Genomic DNA, 20,787 nt, shown 5'->3' with positions numbered 1-20,787 from the left:
GCAATGAACAACAGAACCTTTTTTTGTTGGGAGTGAGTAAAGAACATAGCGATGGATTTATGTCAGCATTAGATTCTCTAATAATAAAACCATGAATTAAAATCTAGTAGGTATCTTGGATACTTATGATTGTATGAAAGAGCTTTGAAGCCATGAAATGGAAAGACTGTCATTGGTTGCCATTATTATTATTATTTTCAGAAAGGTGAAATATAAAATTAATTAATTAATAAGAAGAACTAATAACAGGGGGAGGGGTTAGTCTTACCTTTTGTCCTTTTGGACCAGCTGGGCCTAGTGATCCATCAGGGCCTGTCAATCCCTTTTGAAACAAAGCAAATAGATTTTTAGTGCAATAGTAATTACCTTTTTGTTCGCCGGAAGGAACTGTTCATAAAATGTTCATAAAATGCTAAAAATATCAAGTAAGATTATCACCTGAGTGTTATAGGAATAGTAAATCAAACCCTGAACAAAAAATTATGTTTGAATCCGAAGATTATTTTTTCTCAAATAGAAATTGTTCTTCACTCAGAGGAAGAGAAACTTTGGATTCAACTCTTAATGAGGAGCATGAAAAAATGTTCCAGAAAAGCAATAAAATATTATCCAAATTCAAGCTTATTTGAAACTTGCACTTGTCCAAAGTCTGGATTTTATGTTTTGTCTCTTTTTACCACAGACTAGGCCACAATTCAACAATTCAAGCATGCTTAAAACTCACTGAAATTAATGGGCTTAAATACACATGTCTTATGTTGGATTGACGCCTCAGTCATTACTGGATTGTGGACTCACAGCAATTAACTTCCAATCATATATAATAGAGCAGTATTTAATTTTAGTTATGCTAGAATACATAGTTCTGTGGTCTGAAGAATATCACTAACAGTGAGTGGAATAAGTTAATAAAATAAAACTTCAGTTCTTTTATAAAATCACTGGCACTGATGAAACAAAAAAATCTTAATGAAAACTATTATTACTATTGCTTGACTCTCACAGATCATCCACGTGCTAGTTCTTTATTGCTTAGCCTCATACTTTTCCGGCTTTTCTGCAGGTGCCTGGAAAAGCAGGTGTGAGCCCAACTGGGAGTCCAGTCATTCCCGCCACTGCTTCACAACTACTCCCCTCTCTCTCTCTCCTAGTCGCTCCCCCCGCACACACACACACTTGCCTGCCCACCGACCTGTGGGATTTACTGGAGGCCCCCACTGCACGAACCGCTTCAGCAATGATATGTTTCAATGTCGCCGCCCCCTCCCCCGCTCCCAGCTGTGTTTACATATCCTGTTGCTTAGCAACACAAAGTTCTTCTCATAGCTCAGAACCTCCAGCATGCTATGCATTCCTCCATGCATAGCTGTGTATTCACTGTTACACCTATGAATACACATGCAAGGTGGTCGTAGTTTGTCTATTGCACTCACATAAGGCCATATTGCAGCTCAATGACCCAAACCAGATCAAGTTCAATGATGGCACAAACAGTAATCCCAAATAAAGACTTTTTGCTGATTATATCTTTAGCATGGCTTATGATGCAAAGAGAGCAAAACCCATGTCTGAGGGATGCACCTACCATTTACTACTACAGACACTGAGCTGAATAGTATCAAAGTAGATATGGAAGAGTGACAATGGAACGAAAGCCAGCAGAGTGTGAGAGCTTGACTATGGGAGACTTCCTTTTATCTCCGCTGGGTCAGCTTGACTTATTGTGTGGCCTTGAGTAAATCAGCATCTCTCTACTTCAGCTCTCTTTCAATAGTGACTCAGCTCACTAGGCTGTTCTGAGGGGGAAAAAACCTTTTCAAAATTATATGTACAAGAGAGGGGGGGAGATTTTTTGCTCATTTGTCAAGTAATATTGCTAAAAAGAAGAGAAAAACACAGTTATTGCAGAGAATGTTATCACCGTAAATCAGGAGAGGGCAATGTGAGGTCTTCCAGATGTTGTTCGACTGCAATTCCCATAATTCCTCACCATTAGCTAGGAGTTGCAGTCCAACAACATCTGGAAGGCCACAAGTTGCCCACCCCTGTCATAGATAATCAGGAAAAGTGTTAAAAAGAAAAGTTAAAAGCTCTAACTAAAAGCCAACTTGCTTGTTACATTTTTAGATGCAATATGACTCCTATGAATCAATCCTATGCCTGATTAAAGCCAATCAAGGAACTTTATGCACCACAGGCAGCATTTATGCATATCATAGACACACACCATTTCTTACCACACCTGTGTACAATAGTAATGCACTGTGTACATAATGTTGAAGTGCAACAATTTTTGGGAAATGACTTGCATGTATGGCACTTTTTAAAAAAAACTCCTTTTTTTCCAATTAGCTAACGGCAGCATACATCGTTTCCTCATCTTTTATCTCCACAACAGCCTTTGAGGTAGGTTAAGCAGAATGAGTGGCCTAGCGAGCTTCAGAGGATATGAATCCTGATCTCCCCAGTCCTAATCCGTCACTCTTCCAGGCCAAAGGCTCCTAGCACTAACAATCCAAAGGGATTGCACAGCTATTCTGTCATTATGATCAAATTCTGAATTATAATTATGCTATGGGTGTATTATTACATTACAGACAAGCTAAAGGCCTAGATACATACATATGGCACAATGCAATCACCTGCTGCAACCTCTCCACCCACTTTCATGTGAAGGAGTTTTCTATGTCTGACACACACACCCCACCAACACACCACCATTGGCTGCCATCAAGGCTAGTCCAAGACATTTTACTCCTGAACTGAAGAACAACATGGCACCATCCCCCATTCCATGTACAAAAGCAAACCAGACTGACAGTTGAATCTAACTTCAGCACGTTAGGGTGACCAGATGACCCGGAAAACCCCGGAGACCTCCGGAAAAATGCGGATCTCTGGGGGCAACTGGGACTGGGCCACAATTTACCAGGAAAAAGGGCCAGAGGATGCATTCCCAGACTTCTGGGAATGCATCCTCCAGCCCCCTCAGTGCTGATCTGGCCTTCCCGTTGGCTGGTGCCTGAATTCGCCCTGGGGGGCTGGAGGACGCATTTCCGGACTTACATGATTTATATGTTTTAATCAGTTTTATGTATTTTATGGTATTTGTATCTAATGTGGTTCCCCGCCTCGATCCAGAGGGAGAGGCAGGTAAGAAATAAATATTATGTTATATTTATTATTATTATTATTATTATTATTATTATTATTATTATTATTTTCATCCATTTGGGAAGCATTTAATTCTCCATAAAGGTTCCTTTCAAAACTCACAAATGTCCTATGAAATGTGGAAAGGTGGGGCGGAATACCCTTCTCCAAAACCACAACAACAATCATTTGGGTATAAATGGGACTTAAATTAGTCTTGACTAATTAAATTAGTCTTGACTTAAGCACCATTCATTTCAGTGGGTCTACTCCAAGTTGGATTTTACATATTATTTTGCTTTCTCAGAAACAATTCTCGGAGGGACAAATCTGTAAGCAGTAAAAATCAACACCCTTGAAGAAAATGTGATTTTAACTTAGCTTCCCCCAAGCTGGTGCCATCCAGATGTCATGGGCTACAACTCCTAGGCATCTGGATGGCACCAGCTTGGTGGAAGCAGTTTTAAAATCACATTTGCTTCAAGGGTATTGATTTTTACTGGTTTACAAATTTGTCTGTCCCCTCCCCACGAGAGAATTTTTGTCCAAACATTTGAAGCAGACAATCTAATCCACCTTGAATCCCCAGAACAACCATGCTCCCCCTTCCCACAAATTTAGATCGCAATCACTGTCAGGGCATGTCTACACCAGTCTTTATCCCAGGGATTGTCCCTGTGCATCCACATGAGCAGGGAGGGACGATCCCTCCATTTCCCTGGGATATCTGGGAATACTTTATTTTAGTATTACCCGAAGCCCACGGGTGGTGTGGGCACCTGTCCTGGCTTCTTCCCTCCTCCCCACGAGTAGCAGGGGTCAGCAGAGGGAAGGAGCTGGGATAGGGGGAGCCCAAGGATATCGGGGGTGGGTGGGGAGTGGAGTTCGGGCTTTTTTTCTTCTTTTTTCTTTTTTGCTGGAGAGCAAGTGTGCTCCAGCTACTGCCTTTTTAAAAAAAGAAAATAGTGGGTGCAACATCTTGCTTCCTCCCTGGACCCAGGGGGAGGATCACATGATCAGCATATCACAAGATCCTCCCCGCTCCCTCCTCAAGTGTAGACATGCCCTCAGAGTCTAGCATCTCGAGTGTCAGTGTATATATGTACACCTGAATGAAGTAGTAAAGCTTTCTTGGACTGTGTGGAAGGCTGCTGAGAGAAGGGGGAATCCATCCCAATAATGGCATCCATTTTGCTGTGGATAGCCACTACTGGATTTCATTCAGCATATTTGAATGCTTCTTGACCTTTAAAAAATATTCCCTGCACATAGAAATCCAGTATTTCAGGGAGCTATGTTCAATGTAGCCTTCTTTCTGACATGCTATTTTTCAATGTTGGGGAAGTTTTTCCCTCCATGGGAAGCATTCAAACATGCAACCAGACAGCGACCACACACACACACACACACACACACACGGCAGAGCCTCATTGTCTTGCCAAGCTTTTTTCTCTTTCCTACATATACTTTAAAAGGGGGAGTTTAGAAGGTGCATTCAGCTGAATATCTTTATCATCTTTATGCAGGCACCTACTTTAGAATAAAGTATATTGAAGTGGTGCTTACTTCTGAGGAAAAATGCATAAGATCAGGTTTGCACCACACAGGCTTATCTGTAGAGGTGGTGGGGATCATAGTGTGTTTTGCAACTGAAGTTTAAAAAAAAACACCCCCTGCAAAAAAATTAAGTTCGGTGACTAAAATTACCGTGGTGCCCCACTGAAGATGGATCAGAGCCAGACGCTGATTCAGCCCAAACAATTGCCGGATCGCCGCTTTGCAACATGGACCAGTCTCAGTAAACTTCTTTCTACAGGTGCTTCCTCCCTATCTTGGCATTTCCCTTTCTACTGTTATGCCCTGCCCCAAGTTAAGGGCGGGCGGAAGCAGCAGCGCATACTTCCTTCTCTGTCTGAATACAAGGGAATTCTGGGAAGAAGCAACTCTTTCCAGGGGTTCTACCTCGTCAGCTTCTATGCTCATTTCCTGCCTTTAGCCCTCCCCTAAAAATGTTCAATCCTTGCCTGGCTCTGGGCCATAAGGGATTTTTCCCTACTTGGAAATATCTCATTCAAAATTGTGTTATAATGGCGAATGCCCTGTATTGTACGCCAAATGCTTTTCAGATATCGTCATTTCATGGACAGAGGCTCTGCCTGGTTCAAGAGAAGTAAAATTCTACTCACATCAGCTCCTGGTATTCCTGGCAATCCAGGGACACCTGCTTTACCTGGTTCACCATCTGAACCCTGCAGGAATGAGTCAGATACAGACAAATTGAGACAGTAGATGTAGGCAGAAAAGGTACAACATGACCAATGCAAGGTTATCTATTACATATCAGCTACTTACCGGAGGGCCTGGGGGCCCATTAGGACCTCTGTCCCCCTAGTGGAATAGAAGAGGGAAACAGAAAAGTAAGGTACATTTTAAGTCTTATGATAACATTCACAATTCCACATGTAAAAACCTGGTTGCTAGTAGATATGATTACTACTAATTTTATTTAAATTAAAGATTATAAATACTAAATCCCACATAATCCCTATTACGATTTAGAACAATCTCATTATAGGTCTAATACCATTTACGCATAAAATAAAATTTCCCTCACGCCACTAACCCTTGCAATACGTGACTTGGAATGCACCTCCAGGATTTTTGGCAAGAATACCAGTAAATAATTTCTACTGCCGGTTAACACGGCACCACGGAGAGTTGCCAAAGTCCAGTGTCGCATGTTAAATATACTCAGAGATACAGCAGTGCTATTGTATATCTACAGGGAGGAATTCCTGAAGCACCTGCTGTGTCACGCTGCGCAGTTTAGGCCATGCACAAGATACACTTACGTCAATGCCATCGATGCCAGGAACTCCCGGTGGGCCTGGTGGGCCTGGGGGCCCTTGTGGACCAGCAGGCCCTCTCTGGCAGGGAACAAAAAAGATCACTTAAAACAGCGAAGGAGACGACATATGAAAACGTGCTATAAATAGGGCGAAGGAGAAGATGTCAGAGCAACTGCCCAAAGGATACTTCTGACTGACAATACCTATAGGCAGAGTTCAGCTTCCTTGTCCCAGATAATTCTAACTGTGTTACTGAATAGTATTCCTTGTTTGTTTAAGACCTTTTAAGCCCCACCAGACCTTATTTCTTCCTATTTTAATCTACATGATAGGCAATGAAAGACAAATGCAATCACAGCCTGCTTTCTATACAACGTAATTACCATCTGATATTTGGAGATTAAAAGGTGCCATTTTGTCTAGCACTGTGGCAAGTGATGTGTATTGAGGTGAGGAGGGGGGAGACCCCTGTATTTTGCAAATATCCCTAAGGGGATGCAAAGTACGTGCTTTGCCATAGCAGTGCATTTCAGGACAATAGCTGGGGGGCAAGGGAGACTAATATTCTTTAGATTTCCCATATTTTCTGTAGAGGAAACCTTATTCTTATTTATTATTTATTTCATTTCTATACCACCCAACGGCCAAAGCTCTCTGGGCGGTTCACAACAACGAAGTCTTTCCCCCAGCTACTCTAATGCTTTTTGGAGCATTGCTGTTCAGAATAAAATAATGCTTCTTGGATCCACTAACATCCTTCCCTTTGTAAAATCAATAATCGATTTGTGAGAGAAAAACAGACCTTCGCAAAGAAGCACCGATATTCACTATGCTTTGCACAATCACTGTTATATCTCAATATCCCCACAGGCCTTCCGAGAGACATATATAATGAATAAGTGTTTAGAAATACTCCCCACTATGGGCTTCTATAAAATGTTTCCCCCTGTAAAAGTTTTCTTTTTAAAACAGGCCCTTCTTTCTTATTTTCCTTTTTTCACCCACTCTAAACCCCTTCCAAAAATGCTACATTTTTGTGAAACCCCAGGGGGTTCATAGTGACTCATTTTTCAAAATACATTTGGGGAGGGCCCTCGGCTTCTACAACATAGTCCACTGTTTTCTTTTTATGACTAAATTCCAGCTGCCAGGCAGGGTTAATGTCACAATAGGTGCTTTGTGAAGGCAGCCTCTACCAGGCCCCTTTCTCTACCCTTACACCTCTCACAGAGAAGGTGAACTTCTGATGCTGAAAGCAGTTTCAGGGGAATGTATTTGCCAGGCTGTGAGAACCATAATTCTCTCAGCCATCATTTAAAAAGACCACTTTTTCTTCAGCGAGATTGTAAAAGAGTAGCTGTTTTAGCCAGTAGTGTATGCTGTTGCATGCCATAGTAGTCTCTTGGGCACTACAGTATTTGTTTTCTTGTGAAGCCATTCATAATTACTGATTTTTCTTATATCTGGCAAAGCAGACTCTACCCTATAAAAGTTTGTGTTACAATAAGTTTGTTATCCTTTAGAGTTCCATGGGATAGTTTGCTAGTCTGTGCTACTTACCAATAGACTAGCATGGTTACCTTTTGGGAGAGTATTATGATATTTTTCTGACACTCTTTGGAGATTTCATCCTATTTCCATCTCACTGGAAATGTGTATTGCATATTACAGTGCAGGGATCTATAAGGCACTGCCTTATATCACATTAATTTCTATAGAACAGTTTCATAAAAAAAAACCTGGGTGTCTATTATAGGAAAACATGGTGTCTTCATAGGACCCTCATGAACTAATTGGTTTGTATGAAGTTAATTTGATGAAAATGCCCCCATCCCCTTCTCTGTCCCCCCATTACCCCCAACTCACCCACAGCCCCACCCCAGATTGTTCAGGACACCCTCTAGAGAGTCTTTTCAGTGGGTTAAGGCCAATTTCAGGGCAGAGCACAGGATGGGGAACTTTCTTTCCATGAACTTCCTTCCATTAATTAATTAATTAATCAATCCAGAATAACTACCACCTCTTGGCTCTATAAGTCACAACTAATAACATGGATTGGAAACTCCACATCATGCATAAACATGGGTGAAAAGTCCTACATTTGCTTCATGAACTTAAGGGATAACTAATCAGTACTCATTCAATTTGGGTATGTGTCCATAATGACTTATTGAACTGAGCTGAATACAAATAGTTTACTGAAATAAAAATTATATTCAAAGCAGCAAGCATTCCAAATTTCAATGGTGATGAGGGTGGGGTAGGGTGAGGAATTGTTTGAATATTTGGCATACAGAATCAATGAGCTGGATCCAGACTTAGTCATACTTAGGGTAGGTCCGTTGATTTCACTGGGTTTAGTCTGAGTAAGTCTGGATCTAGCCCACTGTATAGGTCAGAGATATAGGCACTCCTGAAGTCAGATGGCTCAACAGTGGGAGAGATAGCCTCCCTCTACCTCCTTTCTGCGTAAATTGAAGCAGTCTCAACCACAGTAAAGAAAACAAGAAGTGTATTGCTTGCAAGGTCAAAGCAAAAGTCCATCTAGAGAAGCATTACAGCCCTGACAGTGGCCAGCTAGATGCCCCCAGAAAGCTCACCAGGGCTTCTGTATGTTTTCTGACATTGTTATAATTTGTACACAATATTCCCCTGATTGCCAACCAAAGAGCAAAGTAAAGAGCACAGGAGTTAGAACAGAGGAAGGAGCATACAAGAAACACTTTACCCTCTACACTGAACAAGCAACCTGCCTTTCAAACTTACCTTGATGGTTGTCTGGCTTATCTGAAAAGAACAAGAAAAAGTCAGGCAAAACTTACTTGAGACAGGCAAAGGCAAATGACTTGCAGCAAAACCCCTAGGAGGCAGGAAAACCTCTTGCCTGGAACGGAGCTAGCCATGGACGCTTCTCCTATTGCCACAGATGGATCTTTGGATGTAAAAATCGCCCCCAGAAAGACCCCCTCCAGAAGCCCTAGAAAGTCACAGCCTGGAATAGGCACACTTATTCTGCTTAATGAATGGCTGTGGAGGAGGGTAGCAGAGATTGGAGGAAACCTGATGGCTAGAAAGGAGGGATTGAATGACACCGGCAGCACTTTAACCCTTTGCCCTGCAGTTAGTACTGTGCACCTCGCAGCAACTTTTGCCTTGATCGGTGCTGTGAACAGAATTGTCAGACAATGAAACAGCCCCCCACCCCATATTCCCCCCACCCCCACCCCACTCCAGTCTCTCTGCTTTAATAACTTTGGAAAGGAAATACATTAAGGCATTTTGAATATCCACCCCAAATGTACTACAGTTTAGCATTGATCTTGAGCGGTTTTCTTACCGAGCTACGGGCTGTAAGTTCACTGCAAGTTTCTCTCTGGGGTCGTTGAGGGTCACAATGAATCATCATCCACTGGATCTCAAACTAAGAACAGAGACCAAAAAAAGACAGATTATTTGGTAGTGATTTAGCAACAGAGCCATTTTAAGCAGCTATCCATGCATCATGGTGTCATCTGCTCAGTCAAATATTCTAATGCAAATCCATATTATTTCTTTGAAAGAGAGAATCATTTATGTTTCTAAATCATACTTTTTTCATATTTTCCCCAGGTTTGACAAATGTTTTCCCAATGCAGATCATTCTAGCATTACCTATATTCCCAAAATAATCCAGTAAATAACATTTCAAACCTTATTGACATCCTCTCTTATCCTTCATGTCACATACTTCACTATCTCATAATTTGCCCATGGTCTAGACCGTTGCTTCACATTCTGAGAACCATAATATTTTGTCTTGTTCCTTAAATAGTAGTGACACATTTATTTCTACATTATTCATACAATCAATAGGACTTTCAGATTTGAACTCCTTTAAGATGACATGACATGAAAAATCATTATTATTCTCAGACATGACTATGCCTTACTCTGAGACATTTCATAAATTCTTCTTTGTCTCCCACCTCTTATAGCAGGAATGGGCAACTTGTGGCCCTCCAATTGTTTTGACCTACACTTCCCATCAGCCCTAGGCAGGATAGCCAGTGGTGAGGGAGTTGCAGGCCAAAACATCTGGAGGGCCACAAGCTGCCACCTGTTTTATAGTCATTGAAAGGGATTCTGCTTTTATTTATTTATAGTTAAAAGTTTTTTTAACCCACCTCTCAGGACTCACAAAGAAGCTTATATTACAAAAAACATTAATATAATATACAAATTACAACATGCATGCGCGCGCGCACACACACGCACACACACACACACAAACCAATAGCATCAGCTAATGATTTTTAAGCACCAAGTGCAGATAGAACAAATGTATCTTCATGTGTTCTTCTTAAAACCCAGCAGTGAGAAGGCCTGGCATATCTCATTGGGAAAGGAATTCCAAACGTATGGAGCCACCACTAAGAAAGCCCTATCCCTAGAACCTGCTACCCCAATGGCTCTTGATGGTGAGACAGAAAGTAGGGCCTTTGGCATGGATGTTAATGCTTGGGCTAGCTCATATAGGTGTAGATAGTCATTTGGAAAATATAGTCCCAAACCATTTAGGTGCCAAAAACAACGCCTTGAATTGAGCCCAGGCATCCTCCATAGACAGTGCTGTGTCCAGAAATGTCCAGACTACCTGCCTAGCCCTCCAGGGGGAGTGTGACCCCATCCAGAGTTAACAATTTACTCCCCATATTCTGGAGTTTTCAGATTTCTACCATTTACACTATGTTTGTTTTCCCAGTCTTTCATTCCCTCTTACGTACTGATTGTACATTACACATGCAGAATCTGATTGCAAATTGTCTGGAACTGCCACTAATGTCAATAGGACTTACTTCCAAGTATGTGTTTTAATGATCGGTGTGTTATTTACATTCAACTCTCCTGTATATCATTGGATCTAATTTGAAATTCTCCTCTTTGTTTTCAGAAATCTTCAGACAGGCAAGCAATCAAGCAAATGTGTGCCCTTGATTTCCATGCCTGCATTATAAGATTATAATTGTGTGATAAAAGCAATTTAACATGGCTTAGTTTATCATGTCTAGGATCTGTTTAATTCCTTTATGATAAATTGCAAAACAAGCCACCTATTTATATATTTAAAATTACTGTTGACAACTATTTCCAAAAGGGTAGCTGTATTTATATTGCAGCAAAAATAACAAAGAGTCTCTGGGGGCCCTTAAGAACTAACCTTTTATTATGGCATAAGCTTTCATGGAACAGAGTCTAGATGTATCCTGACACCTATAATTTTGATGAGCTGCTTTGCACAATACAGTGGGCTACTGCAAACATAATACAGCCCATCTCTTAACTATGGTTAAACATTGTTAGAGCTAAACACCAAAGAGCTAATCAGGGTAACCAAAGTTTGGAAAGCAACTTCAAAAGCTGCTCAGTGCTTCTCCCTCAAAACAAGTGAAATCTCCAAGGGACCAATGGGCTTTAATGCAATACCTCTAATAGCATACATATTTATTTATTTATTACATTTCTATCCCGCCTTTTTTCCTCCAAGGAACCCTATATACTTTTTGAGACTTTTCCAATTGAGGGCCATTTCATATTTTGGCATGAAGTATGGGAGTGGGGGGAACAACACGATTTTATTTCACAGTCTGAACATGCCTCAGGAGCCCAGAGCTGTTTTCAACTCCTCACAATACGTACATAATTTTCATGCTGTGGTGGAAAAAGCCAAGTTTGTCTGTTACATATTACAGGAAACACTACAGGTATGTGCAAAATACAGGTGTGCATCTGCTTCTTCTCCCACCCCCTCAATGCTTAGGATCTGAATGTTCAACATCTTCAACTATCATTTGAATTGCCTATGCAGAGAGCCCTTGGGCTTAATTGATTAGATCGCCACCTAGTGGCTGAATTCAAGGGTTTCTTCTACAGTTCTTGCAATGAGTAGAAGACCAGGTTCCTTGGTTTATGTAAATAGTTAGGTGGCCTCGGCCATGCAGGTCAGTGTTTTCAAGCGAGCTAGTTGTTACATTGCATGAAACAGGATGTGATGTTTGCAGATACCCACCTACTTTTTTGGAGTGATTATCTTGTGGTTTATAAACTTCAAATAACGAATAAGATCTCTGCAGGAAAGAATGTTTGCAAAAAGCAGAGGGGATGTAACAAAAAGGTTGCCAGCCAACACCAGTGGAGATTAACTACAACTGCCAACAAATCTATGAAGCCAAAGTCCTCGACTATATGCCAGTTTAGTCCCATTAAGTTCAATTCATGTAGATGGTTAATCAAAATGCAATAATGCTAGAGCAATTTTCTTGATCTGCGGACAGACAATGCAAATATTAATGGAGCAGCAAAGCCTAAGCAAGATGGGCAGCCCAGTCCTAAGTGGCTGCTTTTGTTACAATAGCAAGTAGAGCTGTGCCCTAGTACATCAAAGTGGATTCCAACTGAGATAGAGCCATCCAGCTCTGTTCCTGCTTGTAATTTCTTCCAGCTATTAAAGAGGGGCCTTTAATAGCAGATAAATCCTCGACAACTTCATAATGGTGAAGAGTCAGAACACTCCAATGGCTCTTTGAGTTCTGTTCAAAGAAGTCTCATCCCCACGGCTTCAAAACCTTTCCTTGCCTCAGCATATCTCTTGCACAGCATAGCTGAATCACGTATGAACAACCGAAACTGAGCTATGCAAAACATACAGCTGAGAATTATCTTTCTGCTTCACTTGATGAGTTCTGCCCCAGCTGAAGTAGCAAATGCTTTGCTACATCTAAAGCGGAATCTGAATGAGAGACCAGTGAATTCAGAAGCCCACCTGCTCTTCCATTAACTGAAGTTAGCAAAATAAAGGACATTTACTTTGTTTGTTGAGTCAGGACAAGTGCAGCCATCTGTTTTAAACTAGATCTAGGTATCATTTGTTTTTCTTAAATAATGTATTCAATAGCTTCAGATAAATTTAAGAGATTTACATGTGGGATTATTTTATGATCCTGTTCCTTCAAGGGACAGGAGAATTACTACTATAGTGACTTGCACCAAGTACGAGTGAGTTACTGGTTGCCTGCATGAAATTTATATCACATCTCTAGTTTGGTATCAAAGCAAGGTAAGTTAAACCCCCTGTTCTTTTAAGGATGTAGAATTGAGTCCAACTCCACCCACATGAGCTCATGACAAATATGGTATTTAATCCCAGAATCCCCAGTTTCAAGGTCTCTTCAGGCGTTATCCATGCAATTGTAATCACGTGGAGAAAGAGAGTGTTGTTGAACCTGGTGGCCTCACCCACCGGCACATCCCTGCCAGCCTGAGCCCTCCTGTACATGCATGGAGGAAGATCTGTAGAGGGAATCAATCAATCTGTCAAGGTTGCTTTAGAGTGGATTCCTGCATTGACCAGGGGGTTGGACTCGATGGCCTTGTAGGCCCCTTCCAACTCTGCTATTCTATGATTCTAGGGAGCCACCTCTACATGTGTCGATTCTCCCTGTGACTTAAAAGCCTGATCATGCAAGGTTTCTACAGCATGGGAGGGGCTTATTACAGCATGGGGGCAGGCTCCCCTCTTCAGACCTTCCCCCCTACATGTGGATGAAAGGGGGTATGGCCAGAAGGAGGGCATTAGCACAGGTTGGCCAGAGGACACAGGCCTGCTGTCTTCCTCCATGGAATTTGATCATGTAGAGGTAATGCCTAATGGGGATGGTACAATGCTCACTAACTCACCAGTGAGCAGCAATACGAATGGAGCAGAAGGCAGCAATATGCTTTAAGTAACATTCCTAATCTAGCCAATGAAACTCATTCATCCCTGTGTCTTGTGAATCAATACAGGGCTTTCTCCTCCAATGTTAACTACCTAGTTCATAGTTAATCTTTCTTACATTTATACTGCATTGTAGAAGTAAACGTTTTTGGAAGAACCAGTTAATCACAGTTTAAATCAAAGTTGCATATTGTTCCTGCTTTCAATAATAGGGCTAAAACCTGCCCATCCAACTGAGTGCCACCTGGCTTTTTAGGAACAATATATATTATTCCTGTAGCCAGGTTAGGTACATGCAACCCCATTTACTCACAGTCATAGGGACACAGGAACATAGGAAGCCGCCTCATACAGACAAGACCATTGATCCATCTAGCCCAGTACTGTCGACACTGGCTGACAGCAGCTCCCCAGGGTTTCAGGCAGGAGTTTTTTCTGCTCTACCTGGGGGGGATCTACACTACTGCTTTAAAGCGCTTTATAACAGTTTTGATAACTGTTGGGGCCCAGGACACACTGCATATACAGGTTTCAAGCGCTTTAAAGGGCTTTAAAAGCAGTAGTGTAGATCCCCCCCTGGAGATGCCAAGAATTGAACCTGAGACCTTCTCTACTTTTGTCTTTCTCTCCCGGTCCATCTCTGCTTTCTTCCCTATTGTCTATTTTAGAATTAAAGTTCCTTGAAGCTGGGGCCTTTCTCTTTGTTGTTGTTGTTGCTTGTGAAAGTACAATATAATAATAATAATAATAATAATAATAATAATAATAATAATAATAATAGGCAAACCATAAACTGATATAAATCATCTTTGTCTCATCCTATCAAGTAAGATTATATAGTCACCAGTGAGAAGGAATCCACATCATAGGTACTCAGGGATGTTCTTGGATTGCAATTCCCATCATCCCTCATGATGGCCAGGGCTCTTGGGAGTTCCAATCTAACAGCATCTGGAGGACTGCAAGTCACTCAACACTTCATCAGTCCTCATCCACACACTAACCTATAGCTATTTCAAAGCTGCATACTTGCCCACAATCTGGGAAAAAAGCGTGCATATTATGCCCACAAAACTCAGCAGCCAGACTTTGCGCTAGCCCAATGGATTCATTTTGAAAACCCTGATGGCGTATCACAAACTGGTTTTTGAAACCAAAGGGAGCTTGCCATGTGGCACTGCAGGAGGAGGCGGCGGCTGTGCTTCAAAGAAGCCAATCTAAGGCCCCCTTAGCTTCATGAAACTCGTTTCAAGATAGGGGAGTCTGTGATGATATACATAGAGTAGTCCTATTGAAAGGAATGAGAACGAAGTTAGTTGTGACTAACAAGTCTCATTCATTTCAGTGGGTCTCCTCTACGTAGGGCTAATATTGGATACTACTCCATATCTCCCACATGTGTGAAAGCAAGCCTAGGGTGGCGGTTGAGCATACAAATGCCAGGAAGAGAAAGAGTAAAGCAGCTTCTCTTCCTTCTGCTCTCCCAACATTTTATTAAAAATCACCACTACAACAACAAAAGCGGGGCAGAGTGGGAAGAATCACACAATGGCACATCAAGCATAGTTGTTCCCTGATGGATCCATCTAATCCCTGGTAGGATCTTATCCTCTATTTCAGGAAGGCAGGATGAGGATAACAGGCAGTTTTCAACTGAGAGAAAATTGAAAAACTAGTTAATTCGAATCAACTACACTGCATATTTAGTGACATCGGCTAAACTGGCAGTGAATAAGAGGACTTTACAGAGCCAACATGTAAAGAATGCATGTGGCACACATGCATTCTTTAATTCCTCTCCTCTCTTTCTCTGGAGCAAGGCTTTATTACAATATTAGAGAAAAGGCACTGTGTGGGTCATTATCCAAGAGAGTACTCTAGTGTATCCAAGTCTGCATGGAGATAGATAGATAGATAGATAGATAGATAGATAGATAGATAGATAGATATGGTAGGTTCAGATCGTTTTCTATACATCTCATAGGTGCTTCACAATTCCTTTGCATACTTCACACCAAGCACAATTCATCTCGAAAACAAAAAAGCTCATCACAACGTGTTACAGCTGAAGTTCTTGAAGTCCATCTTTCTTGGCAAAGGAGCACAGAAGAAAGGTCTTCAGAAATTACCATGAACAGAGTCGTTTCTTATACAAACCAACTGTTGTACTTGAGTTGCGATGTCATAAGCAAGTTGCCTAGACTATGCCTGAGGATTCAAATTCTCTTGCTTTACTGCAGCATAAATTCCAAAACAAAGCAGTGTTTTTATTCTTTAAAATGTTCCCCTTTATAGAAACAAGTAGCTCAACTCCTAAATCTAAATTGTGAGTTTTCTAGGACTGTTCCATTTAGGCCAGGTGCAGCTTCTATTCTGGGATGTGAAGTAGGCTATAGTTAAAAAAATAAACACTACATTCAAAGGCCATCCTACATAAATCAGTTGGATTTTTTTTATCTCATTGTCAGCACCATTAATTTTGATAAGCTGCTGAAACCATAATGTAGTTCAAAGATGGTCATGTTCATTTCTACTTTGTAAAGGACTGATGGCTTTTAATTATGCTTTTTAATTAACTGAAGACTTGTATTTAAATCTTCAGTAGATTCATCAATTTTAGTCTGATCTATTAAATAATCTTTTATTTTCAGAACTGTTTTTCCCTGCAGTATCTGCATGGTTCTTGTAAAAGCAAATTCCAGATATTCAGTTATAATGAGGATTTCATGTTTACAGCTTGTTAAGAGATCATCATTGTTTCTTTACAATATCAAAGTCACAGGTCCATTTCTTGCTGCTCCATGTGGAACAAAATATATAAGGATACCTCAACTCCACACCCCAAAAAATTAAAAGCAAAAAGACAAGCACTTTCTTTGTGAAAGAAAATATTTAAAAACTTACCGGAACAGATATTTGAGGATTTGTTTTCAGTTTTCCCAGCATGGTAAAGCCATCAGCACTGATCTTTCCCCTTGGTTTTATGGTTAAAGTTTGTATCATAGTGCAGTCAACATAAAGAGTAACAGTGCTCTTTTCTATTCCAACCATAACCTTATGCCACTGGGAATCAAATAGATATGGCAAATCCAGAAATGTTGCTGTCTGGAGACTTCCATCAATTCCTTTATATGAGTATTCAACAGACTTGGCTTGTCCATTGAATGCCAGTCCAACTTGTTCTTTTCCAGAAGAATCCAGAACCTGCCAAATGCTCCAGTATTTCTGAAGTGTATTTCCAGTCATCCGAAAAGTAGTCAAAATGGAATACTCGTCAGGTAATCCATTAGGATACAAAGATCTGTATAGGATGAAAATAAAGGAGGCTTGCTGTTCTTGTTTATTAGCAGGTTTGACTTAGCAATGGGATAAATGGTCACTTCAGAGAAAAAATGAGAGACTACAACTTCAAGGAAACCATCACTCTACTGACAGTTATATCCCAATCTGAGTCATTAGCTCAGCTTTCTTACTAGCCAGAGAAATGATCACTCAACAGTATTAGCCCCTCATGTGTCACGAACAACTCAAGACAAGGCCTCAAGCTTATGACCTTTCAGCCAGTAACACAACTGTACTTTGAACTAAACTAAAGCAATTCTATAAGATCCATAACAGGCCTATTTATTTCGGCAACTTTGATTGCAGTTACACCTGGCTTGTGTTCTGTTGAATTGCCTGTAAAGTCACGGGCTAAATTCAGTGTTACACTATTGATTTTAAGCCTACAACTGAGATCTGCTTCATCAGTCTCAGTTTGGTGAGGGTATCTACTCAGGTACCACCCACTATCTGAACATCTGTCTACTATGCCTTATGTCAGCAGACAATAACATCTTTGATATGTTAGACTTCTCAGTATAGAACTGGATCCTTCCTTTGTTCTGCTGTTACAGCTGTGTCAACCTGTGGTAAGAGGATCATGCGCATCCCAAAAGCATGTGCCATTGATTCCAACCAGATTGGCTTCTGGTGCAGCACTGTGACTGCTGTGGTTTTTTTTAGCATATTCAGTGCTATGCCACAAACCAATCTGGTCTGAATCCTGTGCATTGGACACATACAATGACTTTGCCACAAGTGACATAGTTGGAAGTTAACTCAGGTAGGTTTCATCCTTTGAAATGGTTGTATGAAGAACCCCTTAATTTCATTTCCTGAGAAATCCCACTTCAACCTGTTGAGCAGTAAAACGGCATTCATGTTATATATTCTGCCAATGAGAAAGAACTCACTTTGTGTTATTTATTGGGATGAGGAAAAATTGCTGAAACAAAACAGATAATCCCCTGATTTTATTAGTTTCCAAGGTTTCCTTGGAGATATGCAAATTGGAACCACTGAATAATAATGAAAATTTTCTTTATCCTATAAAGGAACCTTGCCAAAGAATACAGAATTTGCATGCTAGAATTTGCTTAGCTTAGTACTGGTGCTGCAATTGCAGACATAATTTTCTTCTTGGCCAGAATATTTCTAATATTTCATGTCAAAGTAAGGTATAAGAGGTGAAATATACATGAGGATACTGTAGGCTACTTTTATAAATAGTAGACTTTGAATCCTCTTGGCCTGCTTTTATATTTTCCTTAATTCCCCTAAACTCCCCCCCTCTTAGAAAACACCTCTAATGGGCTCATTAATCCTAGAAATACTTGAAAGGTAATAATAAAAATAGATGGCATCAAATCAGCCCCTCCTGCTGAAGGAAGAGTTTCTCTCAGTAGAATGAAGAGAAGAGCAACACACACACCCGATACTGTGCTGTGTGACCTCAACGCTGCAAGCAAGTGTATATTTTTCCGCATCAGTCACTGTCTTACTACCCTGGCAGGAAAAATCTACTGACAACCAATACCCAGAGTACTAAATTATTTGGGTAACATCACTCTGCTCTTAAGATTGTGCATTCAAGAATGTAGGGCTCATCTAGTGTTTTGTAACTAAACTCATAGCAGAAAACATTCCCTACACTAACTTTGATGCTTTTAAAAACAATAACAGCACTTAAGGCCCATAATCCCTGCCCAAGGAAAAGAGGAGTCAGTTGAGGTTGTTAGCACATATTGCAATGAGATGAAAAATCAATCTGCTTAAGCCCAATGTATTGTATACATCTATAATAACTCAATGGTTTTTCAGCACCAGTTTTGGTGAACAGCACCGCTGTAACCCCTTATAGCCACCAGGTGGCAATAGCTTCAATCATTGCTTTTAAGTGCTACATGCTTAAGAAAAGGCAGTGAATCTTTTCAAACATACCCAGACAAATTACAGGAAAGCAAACACATTTCCTGCATAATAGCTAGCTGCTGTTGTGGCCCGGACTAATATTAAAAATAATTACATGCTTCATATATGAATAAACGATAGTGTAGGGCGGTGAGGTATAACGGCTTTATTAGCAGGATTCTGGAACAGCTGTATTACTCACAACTGGGTTAAGCAAGATGCATAAAATATGCTCCAGTCTCATCTAAGGTGGCCTCTGCAATTCTCTCATGGATTGAACACCTGTGTTTAATTTCTGCACCCAGAATGCATGCTGGTAAACATACAGTCTGCTATGCTTCACTAAGCTGCAGTCCCATGTCCTCTCCCAGCTCACACAGTATTCCAAATGCAGCAGAACATAAGAATATAAGAAGCACCATGCTGGATCAGACCAAGGGTCCACCTAGTCCTGCACTCTGTTCACACAGTGGCTAACCAGCCATCAGCCAGGGATGAACAAGCAGGACATGGTGCAACAGCACTCTCCTGCCCATGTTCCCCAGCAAATGGTGCACACATGCTTACTGCCTCAAATACTGGAGATAGCACACAACCATCAGGGCTAGTAGCCATTGATAGCCTTTGCCTCCTGGAATGGAGGGCACAGATTTACTGTTGCAAGATGGGTGACCAGCTACGTAAGCAGACAGTTGTGCATTTAAACGTAGTTGGAAAAGAAATAATAAAAAGCAACATCATATGTTACCTAGTTGGAATCCTGAAGTCTACATTTGTGCCTAATTTGTAAGCCACTTGTAAAGCTGTGGAGCCCACCACACGCTGGATAATGCCTCTGGAAGCAGCTTTATCAAGTTGGAACTGAGAAATCAGATCGTATCCTAAAAGAAAAAAGTACGCATATTTGAACATTTTAGCTTGAGAAATCATATAGCTAGATAACATTAATATGTTTCCCCCCTTTGGTCTCTCTTTGATGCGAGCTGTGTAGCTCTAACTGTTGCTGCTGTTTTAAAGTAATAAAAATATTTAACTCATTCTTTTTTCTTTAAAATAATGCTTGCAAATCATCATTGACATCAATATTTTAAATAAATAGTTAATATATATATATAGCTGCTTTTTTGAGCCAGCTGTGATTTTGCAAAGCAAAGAGGCAGTCCTCAAAAAAAAAAAATCCCCTAAAACAGTTCATTTGAAAAAAGTGAGCATGTAGTAGCTTGCATATACTTGCCTGGTAGGTCATCTTGGCCAATCCTACTTAGTGGGCAGAGGTATGTCTTTGTGTCTGAATTGAATGTTTCTGGAAATCCTGAAAGGAACATTGGACATGTTATCTCTGTCCATTATACTGTTGGATAGTCAATGACCTTCAGCCATTTTCTGGTAGATGACTTCTATAGAAACAAATGGTTCTTATGTCAAAGTACATGGATTTAGGACAGAGGTGGGCAACTTCACAGAGTCAGGGGGCACTTTTGTCATGGGAAAACAACTCCTGTTGTTATGGCATTGCCAAATCCAGCAGCGGCAACTACAAAAACATGGCCAATTTGCTGCTGCTGTAGCTCACAGGCCATGGGTCGTCCACTTGATTTAGGATCAGTATAGAAAAAGCTCAGAAGCAGAAATGAAGGAAAGTCACAACAGAAAAACAAGGTCAAACTCTGGGGCAGCTGAAGTCCATGGACTAAAACAAATGGGACTCTGCCACCATATCCAGGCCAGATGGTGGTAGATACAATGTTAGAATTCTTGTGAAATGTATATACCCTATTTCTTCGATTCTAAGACGCACTT

General features: G+C 40.8%; 1 protein-coding gene across 1 annotated transcript in view; it reads right to left on the bottom strand.

The window, feature by feature from the left end:
• COL9A1 (collagen type IX alpha 1 chain) overlaps nucleotides 1-20,233 on the bottom strand; it is an 81,688-nt gene extending 61,455 nt beyond the window's left edge. Inside the window, exons 1-9 of the mRNA XM_063125469.1 lie at nucleotides 20,218-20,233; nucleotides 19,736-19,868; nucleotides 16,660-17,056; nucleotides 9,340-9,423; nucleotides 8,769-8,789; nucleotides 6,006-6,080; nucleotides 5,506-5,541; nucleotides 5,340-5,402; nucleotides 269-322 (exon numbers count right to left, since the gene is read on the bottom strand). Of these exons, the coding sequence (XP_062981539.1) occupies nucleotides 269-322; nucleotides 5,340-5,402; nucleotides 5,506-5,541; nucleotides 6,006-6,080; nucleotides 8,769-8,789; nucleotides 9,340-9,423; nucleotides 16,660-17,056; nucleotides 19,736-19,868; nucleotides 20,218-20,233 (879 nt within the window). The remainder of the gene's footprint in view (nucleotides 1-268; nucleotides 323-5,339; nucleotides 5,403-5,505; nucleotides 5,542-6,005; nucleotides 6,081-8,768; nucleotides 8,790-9,339; nucleotides 9,424-16,659; nucleotides 17,057-19,735; nucleotides 19,869-20,217) is intronic.
• Between the last annotated feature and the right edge of the window lie 554 nt (nucleotides 20,234-20,787).

The sequence above is a fragment of the Elgaria multicarinata genome, chromosome 4, assembly GCF_023053635.1.
Source record: "Elgaria multicarinata webbii isolate HBS135686 ecotype San Diego chromosome 4, rElgMul1.1.pri, whole genome shotgun sequence".
In the NCBI taxonomy this organism is placed as follows: Eukaryota; Metazoa; Chordata; class Lepidosauria; order Squamata; family Anguidae; genus Elgaria; species Elgaria multicarinata.
Note: the sequence above shows the minus strand (reverse complement) of the source record. Positions and strands in the feature narration are given on the sequence as shown.